Genomic DNA, 18684 nt, shown 5'->3' on the forward strand with positions numbered 1-18684 from the left:
ATTGTTTCCTGGGATCTGTTGTACCATATGTCCTGTGGACTGTCTGGTCTTCCCCATATAGGGTAAACCCAAGTCCATTGTCAAGATAGCTGCATGAGTTTGAATCACACATCTTTTTGCAGTCTTGAAATGCACATACTCTCTAGTGACTTCATCTAGTGACATCTGTGCCCGTTGCAACAGAGTTCCCTCCCCTCCTTGCAAGGAGGTAGGAGAGACCCAGAACAATGGTGTGCAGAAATTTGGGAGTGTTGCTTCTCTCCTGTCTGCCAGGATACCTGATAATGCCTTACTTGAGTGCATTTTCTGGGTAGCATTCCTTTGAAATACTTTAGTTCCCCAAATCTCTTACACATATTGAAAGTTTGCTCAGCTTAACAGATACTTGCCAGACTGTATTTGCAGGAAGGTGTAAGTCCCTACAGTCCAAAGACAATTGGAAAGCTTTCCCCATTTCCTTCCTCCTTGCAGAGAAATATGAGGTCCATTTGGGAGAGTCAAAATGGCTTCAGGATTGCTATCCTGTACTATTTCAGACACATGGTTTACATACTTATGCATGTGTGTTTGCCTTTACGTTTATGAGCACTTATTCTATATTTGAGACCTTAGAATTCTTATAACAGTATGTTTCTGTGAAAATTGGCACAGCATTTTCTTAGCTGTGTGTTCTGCAACAAGAATCAGTGAAACACGACCATACCCCTTAATGATCAAGCACAGCAGTCGTTTGACCAACCCTGAGGCTTTGAGCTTACTTTATTCTGTTTCATTTTTTAAAAGAACATTTAAGTAGAAGGGGTTTACTTTCCCCTCCAGGGGAAAAACTAGTGAAAACTGAGATAATGTCAATGAAGGAAAACTCTAGGAATCGCTCAGCCTGCCCTACTTTGGTTTCCCTTGCTTTCAACTTTAGGTGGCTTTCTGAAACATACATAGTTATTGAGGCATACAACCATGGGGGGAAAGGTTTCAGAAATCATTTTCTATCAAAATGAAATCCTTTCCTTTCTGTGTCGTTTCAGAATAATTGGAAAGAAGGATAAACGTTTTTTAAGCTGGGAAAAATGGGGCAGGAAGGAACAGGAAGAAAGGAACTCTGGTGGGATAGAAGAACAAGGCAGTTTCAGAGGGTGTCAGGGCCATGTAAATCGAGATCAGGGTCAGCAAGTTTCCCACCTGTGTGTTACATGTTCATTTTGCATCCAAAGACAGGCCAGGGGAAAGGGGAAAGCAGAGTGACAATCTGAGTTGCATGAGCATCGGACATGTAAGATTCCTCTGTTACTAGACGGTACCACTTCAGCCTGCCAGGTGGGGCAGGAGTTGTATATTTAACTCCTTTGTCCCGTATTAAGGGTTTGCATGTATGTTGTGGATAAAACTAGAACTCATCTCTATGAAATCCATGCTGACCTTGTCATCCTAGTTTCATAGGTGCAGGGATGGCTTACCTGTGGGAACAGCCAGTCTTTCCCTTACTGTTGAGCATCAGCCATGCAAGACAGATGCTTGCATGTTCCAGCTCTTAACTAGGATTATTTCCATATTTACTGTGTTTTCTCTGTTGGCTGAGAGAAGGGTTTGTGGGGAAAACTTGTAGAGGGAGGAGAGAGATGGAGCAAAGTGGGGAGTAGCTTGATGACTAGAGAAAGGGAAACTATTTAAAGGCCTTGAGAAGAGCTCTTGGGAAGAAGAACCCTCCATTGCACACAATGTTAAGAAATAATGCATTTTTTAAAAAATAGAAAAACCGTCTTTATATTGCATAGTCTTATGATGTTGGCAGGGGATAGTTGGTATTTGGTATTGTACTAGGAGGAGGAGCTCATTGTAACAGTGAAGTTCTTGATTGGCGCAGCAAATGGGGTTGGTCCTGGCATCATCCAAGCAGAGGGAAATTCCCTTCAGAAGCTTGTCCTAAGTCTGAAAGCTCTTGCCGTCTGATTAAAGGGCAAGAAACAATAAATGGCATTCATACAAGGGAATGCAGTACACGCATGAATTCCACCGCACCAACTCCCACCAAAATGATTTTTTCCTACTATCATGCAATGGCTGTCTGTGTGTGAGAGAGATGGAATTGACAGATTTAGTTAATTTACACTGACATAGAAAGTTGCCTTCTCTGAAGTACAGAAGCTTTCTGGAGTATTACACCAAGTTAATCCTGAGTAAAAAAAGGACAATATAATAGTGTGCTTTGACAGCGGGGAAATTGCAGGAGGAAACTTTAAAGTTAATGTTTCTTTCCCCCCCCCCCCCAACTTTTTTTTTTTGTTACTGCTCTTCAGTTGCAGAGAACAAACTGGAAAAGCTGTCAGTTTCGAAGCAGTGTTTTGCTTCTGGCAAAATGTGCTTTCTCAGTTATATTCAGCAAGGCTAATTTTGCAAATTCCCTTAAGACCTCAGTTATTTACTTTTATGCACCCAGGTGTAGTTGCTGGAAGATCATTCCAGCATACCAGACAACAAAGGTTTTTAGTCTAGAGATTTTGTGAGTTGATTAAAACTGCAAACCCTATCTTCAGGCTTTATTTTTCCCCCTTTTCTTTTTACTGTTGCCTATGATTCTGAATGTAACCTGTATACCTTTGCGCTCTGCCTTTGCAATCCAGCTTCTGCAGTAATTGGAAAACGGGGCAAGCGTTGCCATCTGGTAGTCCTTAAGCCCATGGAATTTCTTTGCTTCAGCTACAGAAACTAAACAGCACAATTGCCAAAACCATCTCTTTATTCAAAACATGTTTTAAAACCCTTTTTTGGAAAGCTTTCATTTCATTCTGTGAAGGAAAGGTGGGGGGTAGACTCCTCACAATACGCGTAGTGGGTGATTAAAAAGGGCTCTAGTAAAACACCCAAAATGTGCTTATCGTGGCGTCTTCATCCCCATGCATCCACTTCATGTGTGCGCCATTTGGATGCTGAACTCTTACCAGGGAATTCAGGCCTTGAACTGAGAACTTGTCCAGTGTTGGGACCTAACCCATTACAGTGGTACCTCGGGTTACAGATGCTTCAGGTTACAGATGCTTTAGGTTACAGACTCCGCTAACCCAGAAATAGTACCTCAGGTTAAGAACTTTGCTTTAGGGTGAGAACAGAAATCGTGCACTGGCGGTGCGGCGGCAGTGGGAGGCCCCATTAGCTAAAGTGGTGCTTCAGTTTAAGAACAGTTTCAGGTTAAGAACAGACCTCCAGAATGAATTAATTTCTTAACCTGAGCTACCACTGTAGCGTGCGTTCAACCCGCAAAGCCGTCTTCCAGCACACAAGGAATAGAGAGGACACACCACCAGCCCAGGCAGTTTGAGATCTCTGTGTTACTCTGGTTCGAAATACATACTGGAGCCTCTGTGTTATTCTGGTTCGAAATAAATACTGGAGCCAGGCTTTGTGCCCTTCTGACCAAGCAGAACCAACATGGATGGGAAACTGCAGAGACTCAAGGTCTGGATCCTGGTTTTAGCCTCCTCCCATTGTTTGACTCTACTACTCTGCCTGAAGCATGCTCTCAGTAGTTGGGTTCATACCCAGTGGTCAAACCATACCTCACTCAGCCTCACACCTTCCTTCCTCAGCTCCTGCCAGTGCACTGGATGTAGCCTAAAAGGCTCCCCCGGCATACAAGTTGTCTTGTTCCAGTTATCCTACACTTCCACTGGTCTACCAAGAAGTACTTAGGATTGTTTTCACTCTGTACTGAATGTTTTTGATAATGAGCAGCAGGGCATAGTATGGGAACAGAGCTGCATGTTGGTTCACATGATCTACTTTCTCAAATCCTGGGAGCTCAGACCTGCTAGCACTTTCCTGATCAAGCCTAACTTGGAATACAGATCATTCAAATGTAACCAGTCACATCCCCCCCCCCCCCGCCCATAAATTTGCATCCTGTCATTTTGGCCTGAAGTGGGTGGCAGGCCCTCAAGGGGGTTTGCAATAACAACATACAGAAAGTGGTTTTAAAGCGCTCAGTGTTCCAGTTTAAAAAAACAAACAATAACATTTCAAGAACTTCAGCAATAGCACTGCAGAATTTAAATACAGATCTAAACAAAGCTAGTTGGCTAATTATTCTTTTGCAACAGAAAAACTTTAGCCTTGTTGACAGCCATGCATTAGTTGGCTTGTTCAGATAAGTAGGCATTGCGACTGGGAATGAGGATATTTGGCAAATGTGTGGAACCCCCCAGTAGTTGCTGTAACCTTCCAACAATTTAACTCCACCCCCAAAGGTGCATTCCTTCATTGTATCCCGAGACAGACGGGTGCCATCAACATCTTTGATTTTGATGCATTACAGTATTTTAATATTTTTTTGGGAAGCCGCCCAGAGTGGCTGGAGAACCCCAGCAAGATGGGCGGGGTATAAATAATAAATTATTATTACATTATTATTATCTTCAGAAGTGGCCAACCAGATGTTCTTAGAACTCTTGCAAGCAAGATTTGAAGGCACCACCTGTCCTTTGTCTTGCCAAAACTCTTGGTATTTAGAGGTGTATCCTAAAAGTTCCATTAAGCTGCGATGACAAATAATTAAGCAGATTGCCCATGCTATTCACAGGATACTACTATGCAACTGAAAATAGTTCATTAAATATATGTAACACCTTAAGACCTCTTGGAAGCATAGAAGACGCTAAGAATGGTTATTACACTGAGACAAATATTGTTGAAAGAAAATGAGAACATTTGTTTTTATTTGTGGAGGGAGTTCAATCTCCTGATAACCATGCTGGGATTCTTCACATTTTCTTTTTCTTAGGCAAGTGAAGGAGTTGATTGATTTTTCCAAGAAGCTGTCCTTTCAGAAGCCTGATTTGGCTTCTAGCCCACAACTTGGAAACCTCATTCTGTCACTTTAATCATAATTGAATGCCTTACTGCCCTAGAAATAAGCACTGTCTGCCCCATAGTAACAGCTACTGACTGCTGATGAACTATAAATAAAATCTACCCCATGAGTATGGCAAGCCAAAAGTCAAGGTAATGGCAGTATATGTATCATTGTCTCAACCGAAAGAACTTGAATGCTTTACTTCTCATGGTACTTAAACATAAGTGGTTGGCTGGCATCTCTCTGTCTTGGGAGACAGTGTGCCTTTGAGAGTGAAATCAAACTGCTGGAAGGTTACAACGCCTGCTGCGACTGTAGAGACCAATATGGAAGAGACAGGTTTTGTTGTAATTGGGACAGGTGAAGGCACTAGGTTTTGCTGTTCCAGATGCACCATGGCATTTCTTCTCTTTCCTGGCACAGCCCCTGCCAGCTTTTAAAGTTGAGATTCAGCTTGATCATTTCCAAGACACTCTACAAGACTGGTTTACTTGGAGGCATGGGCTTCCCTGAGGGCGATGGGTCTTCCCCATTTGTGGAGGTGCTGCTGCTGTGTTCTTTTGTGATAAGATGGAGATCAGCCCCATGGGCTTCTCCAGCTATTTAGCCTTGACTCTTGAATGGTTGACAACCTACCCTGCTGCTAGGGAATCTCTCTGCTCTGTGTATGGGGCAGGACAGGGCGCCAGCAGAACTGCCTCCCCTTCCCTGATCTCTGCAGACAAAGGGTTGGTGGCCTCCCATCCATTGACTTGGGCTTCTCCCTGCCAAAGGCGTCCTTCATACCCTGCCAGCTCTTCCTCCTCTGACAGTTCATCCCTTAGCAACAGCCACCCCAAACCCAAGTCAATCATTATCATGAGGCCCACACCACCACCACCCCTCCCAGGGTAGCCTCCCACCCTAGTCCTTGGGTGCAGGCTTTTAAGATAGTACAGTATTTGTGGAAGCAATCATGGAGCATGCACATTGGTAGTGGCTCCCCATCTCTCTCTCTCTCTCTCTCTCCCCCCCTCTCTCTCTCTCTCACACACACACACCAAAGTCTTGGAGCCTCAGCTTCAGGATCTGTCCTTCCAGTGAGCACTCAGGGCTGATTTCCTTCAGAATGGAGAGGTTGGAACTTCTTGCAGTCCATGGGACTCTCAAGAGTCTCCTCCACCACCATAAAAAAATTGTCCAGTAGCACCTTAGAGACCAACTAAGTTTGTTCTTGGTATAAGCTTTTGTGTGCATGCACGCTTCTTCAGATACCATATAATTAAGCATATAATTTGTAAAGAAAAGCTGTGGCTTCCTGTAGAAGGAGGAGGGGTTCCCCCTATAAGGAAGCAGGATATAAATGTAAATCAGTGTGGGCCTGCCTTTGTAGTGCAGAAGACTGAGTAAGAGCTATTGTTGTGTTATCAGATAAGCAATCCAAGTGCTGTTAATCCTTTAAGACTGATACTTGGCTCCCCCCACACCACACCACCTTGTTCCATTGTACTGGCACCCAGTTCAAAGGTATGGGCACCAAGCTTCAGAAGGTCAAGCAAATAAAGCTGTTGATAGGGCACTCTTGACACAGAGAGAGAGCTTAGAATTGTGTGGAAAAGCTTTTAGGCTGTTCCTCTACTAGTGTCATCTGATACCGTAAAAGATTTTGTGCTAATCTTTATATGTAAAATAGCACAGACATAACTTGGCTGCAGTTAAAGATGTGACCTACACATATTACTGCCCTTGTGACTGCTAGATCACAGTAAGAGTGTAGGATTGGGAAACGGTGGACAATTGCTCCTTCCACAGGTTCCATAAGAGCCACCTGAACATGCCCTCTGCACCTCAGATAGGAACAGCAAGAGAAACCTGGTGCTCTGTGATCACTACTGCATCTCTAGAAATCCCTCCTCTTGAGGGTTGCCAAAAGCATGGCTGCTGTAGACCCTAAAGGCTGGGAGTAGGATCTATTCCATATAATTAACTGACTGGAGGAGCACTTGCCTACCCTTAAAGCCTGTTTATTGTAATGACGAGAGCTATAGTAGCAAGTTGGAACACACCAGTTTCCCCAAGTAGGTTAAATCTCTTTGCCAATTAACTCTCATCATAGCAGCATTTTCTTACATCATGAATTTGGTCTAGACCTGCGGTTCTCAACTTGTGGGTCCCCGGATGTTGTTGGACTACAACTCCCATCACCCCTGAGCTCTGGCTTTGCTAGCTAGGGGTGATGGGAGTTGTAGTTTAACAACATCTGGGGACCCACAGGTTGAGAAAGGCTGGTCTAGACCATGGGTAGGCAAACTAAGGCCTGGGGGCCAGATCTGGCCCAGTCTTCTAAATCCGGCCCACGGACAGTCCAGGAATCAGCGTGTTTTTACATGAGTAGAATGTGTCCTTTTATTTCAAATGCATCTCTGGGTTATTTGTGGGGCATAGGAATTTGTTCATTTTTCCTCCAAAAATATAGTCCAGCCCCCCACAAGGTCTGAGGGACAGTGGACCGGCCCCCTGCTGAAAAAGTTTGCTGCCCCTGGTCTAGACTTAGGTGACCCTACTGGTAGAGGCCAGGCAACATTTTGTAAATGTGTGGATTCAAATCTCCCTGTCAGCACCACCTCCAGTTTGAGGTCTCACCACTACTAACTTCATACAGCCGTTTCCTCAAAACGCCGGAGTAAAACCTGACGTTTTCACGCAGCCTTGCCTTTCTTAAATGTTTCTAATTAGCGTGCAACAGCAAGTAGAATAGATCCTACTCCCACCCTTTAGAAACTAAAGCAGTCTTCCCTAGTCTTGCGCCTTCCAGATCTTTTGGACTACAACTCACATCAGCTCCTATCCAGCATAGCAACTGTTCAGAGATTTTAGGAACTATTGTTGTTTAGTCGTTTAGTCGTGTCCGACTCTTCGTGACCCCATGGACCAGAGAAAGCCAGGCACTCCTGTCCTCCACTGCCCCCCGCAGCTTGGTCAGACTCATGCTGGTAACCTCGAAAACACTATCCAACCATCTCGTCCTCTGTCACCCCCTTCTCCTTGTGCCCTCCATCTTTCCCAACATCAGGGTCTTCTCCAGGGAGTCTTCTCTTCTCATGAGGTGGCCAAAGTACTGGAGCCTCAGCTTCACAATCTGTCCTTCCAGTGAGCACTCAGGGCTGATTTCCTTCAGAATGGAGAGGTTTGATCTTGCAGTCCATGGGACTCTCAAGAGTCTCCTCCAGCACCATAATTCAAAAGCATCAAGCATTAGGAACTATAATCCCAAACATTAACTGGACACTAGGTTGGTTGGAGAAGGTTGGTCTAGAGCAGTGGTTTCCAGCCTGTTTGTTTGTTTGTTTGTTTGTTTGTTTGTTTTTGGGCCATGCCTTGCCAAAAGGTAAAGGGACCTCTGACCATTAGGTCCAGTCGTGACCGACTCTGGCGTTGCAGCACTCATTTCGCTTTATTGGCCGGCATGCAGCTTCTGGGCCATGTGGCCAGCATGACTAAGCTGCTTCTAGGGAACCAGAGCAGCACACGGAAACGCCATTTACCTTCCCACCGGAGCGGTACCTATTTATCTACTTGCACTTTGATGTGCTTTTGAACTGCTAGGTTGGCAGGAGCAGGGACCGAGCAACGGGAGCTCACCCTGTCGCGGGGATTCAAACCACCGAACTTCTGATCAGGAAGTCCTAGGCTCTGTGGTGTAACACACAGCGCCACCCACGTCCCATGCCCCACCTAAGCATCTCTAAAATCCTGGTGTGTGTGTGTCCCCCGTCCCCCCCCCCGTGACATATAATTCTTATAATTCAAAAAGTGAACTCCTATTCACGTGGAGGAAGCCTAAAAGGCCATTCACTGTTAATAACTCATTCTCGAATTGCCCCCCTTAAAAATCAAATTGCCCCCCTGTGGGGCGTCTGCTCCACGTTGGGAGCCCATGGGTCTAGAGCCTTGGTGGAAAGGATGAAAAGTTCATTTTTCACTTGATATTTACTGCACTAAGTGAGCAAATCTACCCCTCTCGCACAGCCAAGTGATCGAGGTTTCTGCAGGCCTTTTAGAAGGGGTGAGCGATAATGATACATAATGGTGTGAAGAAAGTAGATAGAGAGAGGTTTCTCCTCAACTCTCATAAACCTAGGGCCATGCAGTGAAGCTGAATGTTGGGAGATTCAGGACCAACAGAAGGAACAGAGTGTAGTTAAGCTGTGGAATTCAGTCCACAAGAGACAGTGATGGCCACCAACTTGGATGGCTTTAAAAGATGATTTAAACGTATTCATGGAGGGTAAGGCTATCCGTGGCTGCTAGCCGCAAGGGCTGTTTCTCTCTCCATTCTCAAAATAAATAAATAAAAATTGCCCAGTGGCACCTTAGAGACCAACTAACTTTGTTCTGGCTATAAGCTTTCATGTGCATGCACACTTCTTCAGATACCTTTCCATTCTCAAAGGTAGCGTTCCTCTGTATGCCAGTTGCCGAAACTCACAAGTGGTGGAAAATGCTATTTTACTGAAGCCCTGCTTGCAGCCTTCCCATAGGTATCTGGTTGGCCACTATGTGAATAGGGCGATGGTCCAAATTCCTATGTTCCAAAGAAGCGAAGAACTTAGTTCACTACTGTAATGGTTCTAGGGGTTGCTCGTGCGTAAACCGGCGCCACACCTGGCTGGGTTGCCTGAGTGAACCTTTTCTGTCCGGACAGCCACTTGCCCGTGGCTGTATCAATCGCTGGCAGAATCCGTCAGTGGGCGTTTCTTGAACTTCTTCCAGCAAAGAAGCTCTTTGACGCCTAGTCTCCGCCTACTCTCCCTGCGCGGAAGCCTTCTGTGCAAGGAGGGTGTGGGCAGCGGAGGACCCTTACTCTCCCCGCTGGTCCCCGGCGAGGAGTCATGGGACCGCCTCGCCGATTCCCCCATCTGCCCCCCTTCTCCACTGGTGCTATGCTGATTCCCTTCCCCAGAAGATGGGTTGCCTCTCCCCATCCCGGGACGCTCTCTGGAATCCCTCTGGATTTTGCTCTCTCCCTCTGGCCCTGATGGCAGTTCCCTGACATCCACCCAAAATGCTGATGACTCCAGAAAATGTTCTTGTGTGCATATGCTGTATATCTAACTGTACTGTGCGTGAGAGGCTGCACATTTACAAGAGATAAAGGTAAAGGGACCCCTGACCATTAGGTCCAGACGTGGCCGGCTCTGGGGTTGCGGCGCTCATCTTGCTTTATTGGCTGAGGGAGCCGGCGTACAGCTTCCGGGTCATGTGGCCAGCATGACTAAGCCGCTTCTGGCGAACCAGAGCAGCGCACGGAAATGCCGTTTACCTTCCTGCCAGAGCGGTACCTATTTGTCTACTTGCACTTTGACTTGCTTTCGAACTGCTAGGTGGGCAGGAGCAGGGACTGAGCAACGGGAGCTCACCCCGTTGCAGGGATTCGAACCGCCGACCTTCTGATCAGCAAGTCCTAGGCTCTGTGGTTTAACCCATAGTGCTACCCGCATCCTAATATAATAATAATAATAATAATTAATAAAAATAAAAATAAAAAATAACTTATACCCCGCCCATCTGACTGGGTTTCCCCAGCCACCCTGGATGGCTCGCAACAGAATAATATTAATAAGAATAAACAGCAATAAAAGATCAAACATTAAAAACTTCTCTAAACAGGGCTGCCTTCAGATGTCTTCTAAAAGTCACAGTACTTTTCACTTGTGGTGCATTTGCACAAAGGCTGATTTTGTGCAATGTGAGATTTGTATTTCCAGGGTGGGGGAGGTGCAAGATTGGCGCCGCCCTCAAAACCTTGTGTAATGGAACATCCTTTTTTAAAATTTGTGGAAAAGTTCCACTGATGGGAACATAATTTGCTATGAGATGTAACTACACTGAAAATCAAGCAGATTTAATTACTTCTGCAGATGCCATGAGAATGCATGCCTGGGTATTATCTCACCCCAACTCCCTCAAGGTTTGAGCAAGCTTATTAACAGTTGGGTGACTCTGTTTGCTACAACATTCGGTTTTTTGTTTCTGTTTCTTTTTAATAAGTAACCCCTGCAGGTGTAAAATTAAAAAATAATCTAGTTATGAACCTCAAGATAAATAATACTAATTGCTGGAGGATTCTGCTAAATATGTGGCCTTTGTTTTTGTTACAAAACACTTGACACTTGGAGTAAGTGAATCATAAAATACTTGAGAGCCAGTGTGGTGTAGTGGTTAAGAGCGGTAGTCTCGTTATCTGGGGAACCGGGTTCGCTTCCCTGCTCCTCCACATGCAGCTGCTGGGTGACCTTGGGCCAGTCACACTTCTCTGAAGTCTCTCAGCCCCACTCACCCCACAGAGTGTTTGTTGTGGGGGAGGAAGGGAAAGGAGAATGTGAGCCACTTTGAGACTCCTTAAAGGGAGTGAAAGGCGGGATATCAAATCCAAACTCTTCTTCTTCTTCTTGACCAGATGTATTTAATAGTATTTGTATTATAGGTCCTGGGAGAAAGTATAAACTCTGTTTCCATTTTCCCACACCAAAACAAGGTGTAATAGCAAGCATGTGGAACATATTACTACTATTCAACAATTATTTAATGCCATTAGTATATGATACATGTGTGTGTGTGTGTGTAATTATCTATCTATCTTTCTTCATTCATAGAAGTGACTAGTTGTTCTGGGGCTGGAGGGAAGGAGACCAATAGAATGAAGGTTATGTAGCTTAGTAATTAATGAAAGGGACAATAATAGAGTTGCAAAGGACTTTAAAGTTCAGTGGAAAATCAGGCTATGTTCTTCATAAAACACTTGCGCTGAAGAAGTGGATTTTGGGAGGGAGTTAAAAAAAAAGTCTTGACAGAAAGCTCAGGTGAAACTGTTCCAGATGGACATATTCCAAATTAATTGTGCCTCTGGCAGGTAGCTGGCACTTCTTTCAAAACAAAAAACAGAATAAGTAGAAAGCCAAACAACTCTTCTCCTTTCTCTCCTGTTGCCAGTGGGATGCTGGATTCCTTTATCAAATCCCTTCTGAGATGCATTAAAACTAGCAAAAACAAAGTGTCACGGCATACTTAAGCCTAACAGATTTATTGTGGCGAAAGCTTCTGTGGAGTAGTTCTTATTTATTTACAATATTTGCGTGCCATCCAATGACAAAGTTCTTCGGGTGGCTTACAGTATCAATAAAACAATAAATCACGACTGTAAACAACATAGGAGGGGATTAGAGCTCTTGTCATCCATGAAAGCTTATGCTGTAATAAATCCATTAAGACTATTTAGTTTTGCTGCAACAAACACTACTGCCTGTCTAGAATGGAAAAGCATTCTAGACTTACCATTGAATGGAAAACTAGAAGCTCAGTGTACATCATTTAATTCAGGGGTTCTTACCCTGTGATCCATGGACCCCTTTAGCATCATTAGATGGGCTTCAGGGGGTCTGTGAACTGGGTGCAGAAAATGCTATTTACAATTCTTTGATTCTATGAAAGGGGGCCAGTGACTCAAAAAAGGTTAAGAACCACTGGTTTAATTGGTGTTACAGTTTTTATCTGATTCAACAAAAAACTCAAAATAAATATTGCATAAGATTAAAATAAACAAGTGTGTTATACAAATTGCCTTGTTTGGTAATAAAGAGGGAGGGTAGGCTAAGCTAACCAGTGTTGTACTCAAGGATTTTGGAGCATGGCTCCCTGTGTAAATATATCTGAAATATGCTATAATACTGCAACTAAGAGAACCAAATCAAATCAAACCAACTCCCCACTGTTCGTGGTGGGTCAGAATTCCTCTGGGGGCAGATGTCATTTCAGCTGAGGTTCTGGAATTGCCTGGTGAGAACGGTTCTCAAAATCATATGCAATTCATATGACCTGTTGGTATGTAGATGTTGGCTATGTATTGAAGTGGCATAACAACACACACACACACACACGCACACACGCACACACGCAAAGTGCTAGATTGTTTTTCCTACCCGATTTTGTGGAGAGTACGAAGTGGTTCAGGTTTACTTTAAAGTTTTTACAGATGTTTCAAACAGCTGCTGAGGTCCACAACAATCCTGTTCGCTTGCAAGGATTAAACTATCATCGCCTATTCTTCTTTCCTAGACATCAGACATCCAGAGGAACTGTCCCTTTTGAGGAAGCCCAGAGATCCCACAAAGAAGAAAAAGAAAAAACTGGATGACCAGTATGAAGATGAGACACTTGAGCTGGAAGGACCATTAATCACCCCTGGATCAGGTGGAGCCTATATTTTGCTTTAGAGGAATAAAAGGAATAATAAGGAAGGATTGTTAGAAAGATGTTGGGAAAAGAAAATTATGTGGTTTTAGCAGAAATGACATAAAGGATTAAGTAAAAATGAATTGGTGAAAGAGCGAATGTAAAATTATAGTATATTAAGACAAATTATTAAGATAAAAACAAGGTTGGAAGGATTTGCTGAAATAACAATTGAATTAGAATACAAAAATGGGAGGTGTGAGGAGGTCAAGGAAATAAGCAAAGGAAAGAAAGCTATGTAAAGGTTTGATCTGTTTTTCTTTAATTGTTTGTATTTTTTATTTTTATTTTTTCTCTTTGTAATCTTTAAAATTCGAATAAATACTATTAAAAAAAATAAAAATAAAAGGAATAATAAGGTTGGGGAAGGAGAGAAGTATGGAGAGCGATGTAAACATGTCACTGGGTGGGTGGGCGGGAATGCTAAGGAAGAGAAAGATTAGAACTGAAACTGGAGCAGGTGCTAAATGGAAAGATGCACACCTAATCTCTTGATGGCCTTGCAGGAAACGGCCTTGCAGCTAAAATCTACAGAATTCATTGGGGAGCTGTATGCTGCTTGGTAATGAGACTCACCCTGTTCCACAATTAAGACAGTGGCACTGTGACAACTGCTAATCTGAGTATTGTGCCTGACTCACTGAGCCATTTGGCCTTGCGCATGGGTAACAGTCCATTAGGTGCAGCGTCAAATCTGGGGACATGTCTTTGTATGTTCCCAAATTCCCCCTCTCACACACACCTGCTCATCATTTCTGCACCCAATACGGTGGATAATAAATTAGTTTTGTGTCAATAGAAGTGCTAACTGTTTTCTGAAATAAGAAGCAGTGCTTCTCCTTTCACCTGCCAGTGGATAATGGGAAGCTTAACAGCTTTTGTTTTTATCTGTGTTTGTTGGTTTAATAGCACAGCCTGCAGATATATTAAAAAGTAGCCCTGTGTTCTTTGCTGGCTGTCTAATAATGGATTTTTCCTACATACAAGCTACGACTTGGCTTGTTTATAGAGTTGGATAGGGTGCTTCTGAATGGAAGTTGTGAATTTGAAGACGATGGGACGTTTCCAGGCATTGCAGATATTTTGAGAATAGCCTTGGATTGAACAGTCCTGTTGTATGGATATGACATTCTGAACACCCACGTAGTGTGAGTGATGGTGATACTGACAAAAAATAGTAGTGATGTTTGCCTATATCCCAGCCACCAAATGGAGCCCTGGGTGTTTAGCATAAAAATGCAAAACTGCAATAACAAAAGGTGTTTGAAATATTTTTAAAGGGGGACAACAGTTATTTTATGATTAAAATTGTATAGTACTCTGCTTTTAAAAATAAATTTCCGAACCAGATACATGGGAAAAGGAAAGAATGCCCTAATGAGAAACATGCAGTGGATTCTCTGCAGTCTTCCTCATGTTTGAAAGGTCTCTGACAAAACACTGACATCTGGAAGGAACAAATTCCACACTGAAAATTGCTCTGTTCTAAAAAGCTTTCAGATGCAACGCTGGGATCCCTCAACGTGGGGGTGGGGTTTGGTCAGATTGAGATTCTTGGAGGAAGTCTCAATTGTAGCTAAGACTTGTACCTTTCAGGGCCTTGAATCCCAACACTAAACTTCAAATTTAAGGTTAAGTTTAATATACTGCTTTATGGGCAGCCAATGTCATAGGGGTGTGTTGGTGCAGTAATTGTGTCTTACCAGTTTCCAGCAGAGTGACTGCTAGGGTCATGGGTGCACCTGCTATAAGCAACCCCATCAGGAATTGGTTCTTTGCATATCTCTAGCTTCTGGAGCCTTCTGTCCTGCCAAAAGCTACCATCTAATTTTAATTGTGAGGCAGTGTGTGCTGGCTTGAGGACCAGCACCCCCTTCTTAGTTGGCAGCAGGAAGTACTGACACCAGACACTCGGAGGTGTGAAGAGGGCATGCTGGGGCCAGTCCCCAGGAACCCGTGTGGAGAAATGTCTAACAGATCATTTTACTGATGTAAACACAAGTAGTAACTTAATGCCTGAAACATCTTTCCTGTCTGGCTCCATTTAAAATGCCAGCCTCCTCGTCTTAAGGGGCAGCTAGAGGTATCATGTCCCTGTGAATGACTTCAAGTCAAACTTACTCTTGATTGCTGCTTTACTGCAGGATCATCTTCAAGTGAGTAAGGCTCAGCATGCTTGCTAGGAAGTCAGAAATCAATAGGACAGACTCCTGCCATTGTGTCACCAACCACAATTAGATTTTTACATCTAGATATTCTTTCTTTGTCCCCATGCTTCTGAGCGTGCATACATAATTAAAGATAGCATCATAGAGCTTTCCAGTGTGCATTGATCCTTCCAAGAAATAATTAAAACTAAAAAAATTCTTAAAATTACAAGAGATCCAGTCCCTAGATGCTGTTGTTAGAATTTAAAACATATGCCTTGCATAGTTTCCTGAAATTCACCCTATTTTGAGAGAATGGGAGTGCTTTGGAAGGGGAATTGCAAAACTAGTCTTAGAACAGTGATTGGTTTATTTTCTTTCTGAAAAGTTCTCCTTTCATGTCCTCCTCCTCATGCTTCATTTTCCTTGTGTTCCCCTGTGCACATTTTTACTATTAGGCAAGTAAAAAAACCAAACCAACCCTACCTGTTAATCTAGAATTGCTCTTACCTGCCTCAAGTCCATAGAGTAGGCTATCAGTGTAATTAAAACTGGGTATTGATTGTTTAGACATGATTGTTTAGAATGACAGGTTCTTTCCTTGGTTTTTAAAACCTATTTCTGTATATAGTATTCTCCACAGGGAAGGGCTGTACCTCAGCTGTAGAGCATGTGCTTTGCATTCAGAAGGTCCCAGGTACAATCCCCACCAGGCTAGGAATGTCCCTGTCTGAAACCTTAGAGAGCCAGTACCATTCAGTGCAGTCTACCTGGAGGCTGAACTATTTCCTGTGTGCAAATCTTGTACCACAGAGCTGCAGCTCTGGGTATCACCTCATCCACAATCTCCCATCACAGCTGTTCCAATTTCTGGGTGGAAGATTGCCTGGCTGGAAACCTGGTGGTGAGCAGCAGTGGGTTTTGTTCTGTTTTTAAATTATTATTTTTTCAAGCATTAGGCAAATTCATGGAGGAAGCGAGCCATGTGAGTAAAACATGCTTGAGTCCCTCACTAGTAAAGGTAAAGGGACCCCTGACCATTAGGTCCAGTCGTGGCCGACTCTGGGGTTGCAGCGCTCATCTCGCTTTATTGGCCAAGGGAGCCGGCGCACAGCTTCCGGGTCATGTGGCCAGCATGACTAAGCCGCTTCTGGCGAACCAGAGCAGCGCACGGAAACGCCGTTTACCTTCCCACCAGAGCGGTACCTATTGATCTACTTGCACTTTGATGTGCTTTCAAATTGCTAGGTGGGCAGGAGCAGGGACCGAACAACTGGAGCTCACCCCATCGCGGGGATTCGAACCGCTGACCTGATCAGCAAGTCCTAGGCTGATTTTTCACCACCCCCACTTGTGGACAAGGGATGAGGAGGTGTTCTGCATACAGTAATCAGGCCAGGGTTGTGCGGAAGAGCAGGGGGTAAATGCGCACACGCAGCACCTGCTCGCAGTTGCTATGCAGATAGAAGAATGTCAACTTGGGAGCCAGTGTGGTGTAGTGGTTAAGAGCGGTAGACTCCTAATCTGGGGAACCGGGTTCGTGTCTCCACTCCTCCACATGCAGCTGCTGGGTGACCTTGGGCTAGTCACACTTCTCTGAAGTCTCTCAGCCCCACTCACCTCACAGAGTGTTTGTTGTGGGGGAGGAAGAGAAAGGAGAATGTTAGCCGCTTTGAGACTCCTGAAGGGGAGTGAAAGGCGGCATATCAAATCCAAACTCTTTTCTTCTTGTTGTTGCACACCCCAAGACATTATGTAAGATTCAGTTCCTTTTGCAGCAGCGCATCGTGGATTACTTTTTAAAAATCTGCTCATTCCACATAATTTTGGTTCAGGGACATGAGTGCCGTAGACAACAGTACATTCCACTCCACATACGTTACAGCAAGTCTTAGAATTGGATTCTGGGAAACATTAAAGATTTGGCGGGGGATAATGAATGGTTTGCTACAAGTTACCTTTGCAGCACTCCCTTCTTGCACACCTTGTTAGCCTGAGGATTTAATATACACTCATATTCATACACAGTTCATTTAAAGGTAGTAATTTGGCCACTGGCATTAAGCCACAAGCCCGCCAGTCGCTCATTTCCAAAGAGAATTCTTCGCTGTTGCTTATTAGAATGAATAACAAATACATTCTTGCCAGTTACATACCTTCTTGCCGCCCACTGCAACCCAGTTTAAGGCCACGAACTTTTACCTGCCATGACTTCATTAAAATGAGTTGTTGATCTAGAATGAAATCCCACGCAGTCCCAATTCCCTACGCGCCACAGTTGGTAACAGAGAGGGAGGTACTTTTTCACCACTGGCTATCAGGTCAGAAATGCCCGGTGACCAGGGGCATCCATGTGTGTGCTGTGTATTCATTTGTACATTTGGGTTTCATGCAGCTTACTGAATTGCATAACTGTTTTGGTTTGCATTATTTAGTGGCTGGAGACTCTGCACTTAACCTTGGGATAGAGATGTTATGTAGAAGACAACCCTCAACTGTGGGGGGTAGGGTATGGGTCATTCCTGGGAGAGGGGGAAATCCTGATCATGGAAAGAAATCATTATTTTTGTAAGGGTTGGGAAAAATGATTTCAATTAATGGGAACTATGTAAAATTACTTAAACATCAGAATGAATCTTGGATTCTGGCCATGTCCCTACAGACCACACAAGAATTCTGGAGATGTTATGAATTTTGTTTACTACGTTTGTGTGTGTGTGTGTGTGTTTTCCTGCTTCTGTTGCTAATGGCTTGGATTCTTTGACCTGCTTAATGATAAGGGGGGGGGGGTGTGTCAGGATTTCTCAACACTAGGTCTTCAGTCCTTGGGAGGATATTGCTCTCCAGGGCTCACACCCTGGCTCACCTCCCCTCCCCTCTTCACCATTGTGGCTTTTTTGTTTTGTTTTATCACAGTGCTTCAAAGATCAGATAAACTGAAGGGAGCAATTTAGCAATCCTGCTTTGTAGTCTGTCCTCTCCTGCCCTTGGCATTCCTCCACAAAACCCAGAATTGTAAATAAATTGGTTAGTTGCTTTGTAAAGAGTGCTTTTGCTCAAAATATGAGAGAGAAGCAAGATTTAAAAAAACAAAAAACAAAATCCATTAATAGGGAGGAGAGAACAACCACACACAGAGAGAGAGAGAGAGAGAGAGAGAGAGAGAGAGAGAGAGAGAGATAGATTGTGGCACTTGGCTAAGTGTCATGACAAACACAGTTGAGTTCAGCATGAGACCTGCTATGCAAAGTGTCATTAAGGGCCAAACTAGATATCATACAGAAAACAAAGGAAAACAAGTCTCCCAGCATTGTTAAATGAAAGCATTGTGTGAGGCCACTGTCAGGACTGTAGGAGAGGATACCTAACCAGAGGAGAGAAGGTTGTATTTCTGTCCGGAATTGCATACATGTAACCCAGCTG

At 44.0% G+C, this 18684-nt stretch overlaps 1 protein-coding gene across 4 annotated transcripts in view; it reads left to right on the forward strand.

The window, feature by feature from the left end:
* FERMT2 (FERM domain containing kindlin 2) overlaps positions 1-18684 on the forward strand; it is a 90822-nt gene that overhangs the window by 37006 nt on the left and 35132 nt on the right. For all 4 annotated transcript variants that reach the window (XM_079993814.1, XM_079993815.1, XM_079993816.1 and 1 more), the window contains exon 4: positions 12938-13072. In XM_079993814.1, the coding sequence (XP_079849940.1) occupies positions 12938-13072 (135 nt within the window). The remainder of the gene's footprint in view (positions 1-12937; positions 13073-18684) is intronic.

Source organism: Podarcis cretensis (assembly GCF_951804945.1).
Source record: "Podarcis cretensis genome assembly, chromosome: 1".
NCBI classification, from domain to species: domain Eukaryota; kingdom Metazoa; phylum Chordata; class Lepidosauria; order Squamata; family Lacertidae; genus Podarcis; species Podarcis cretensis.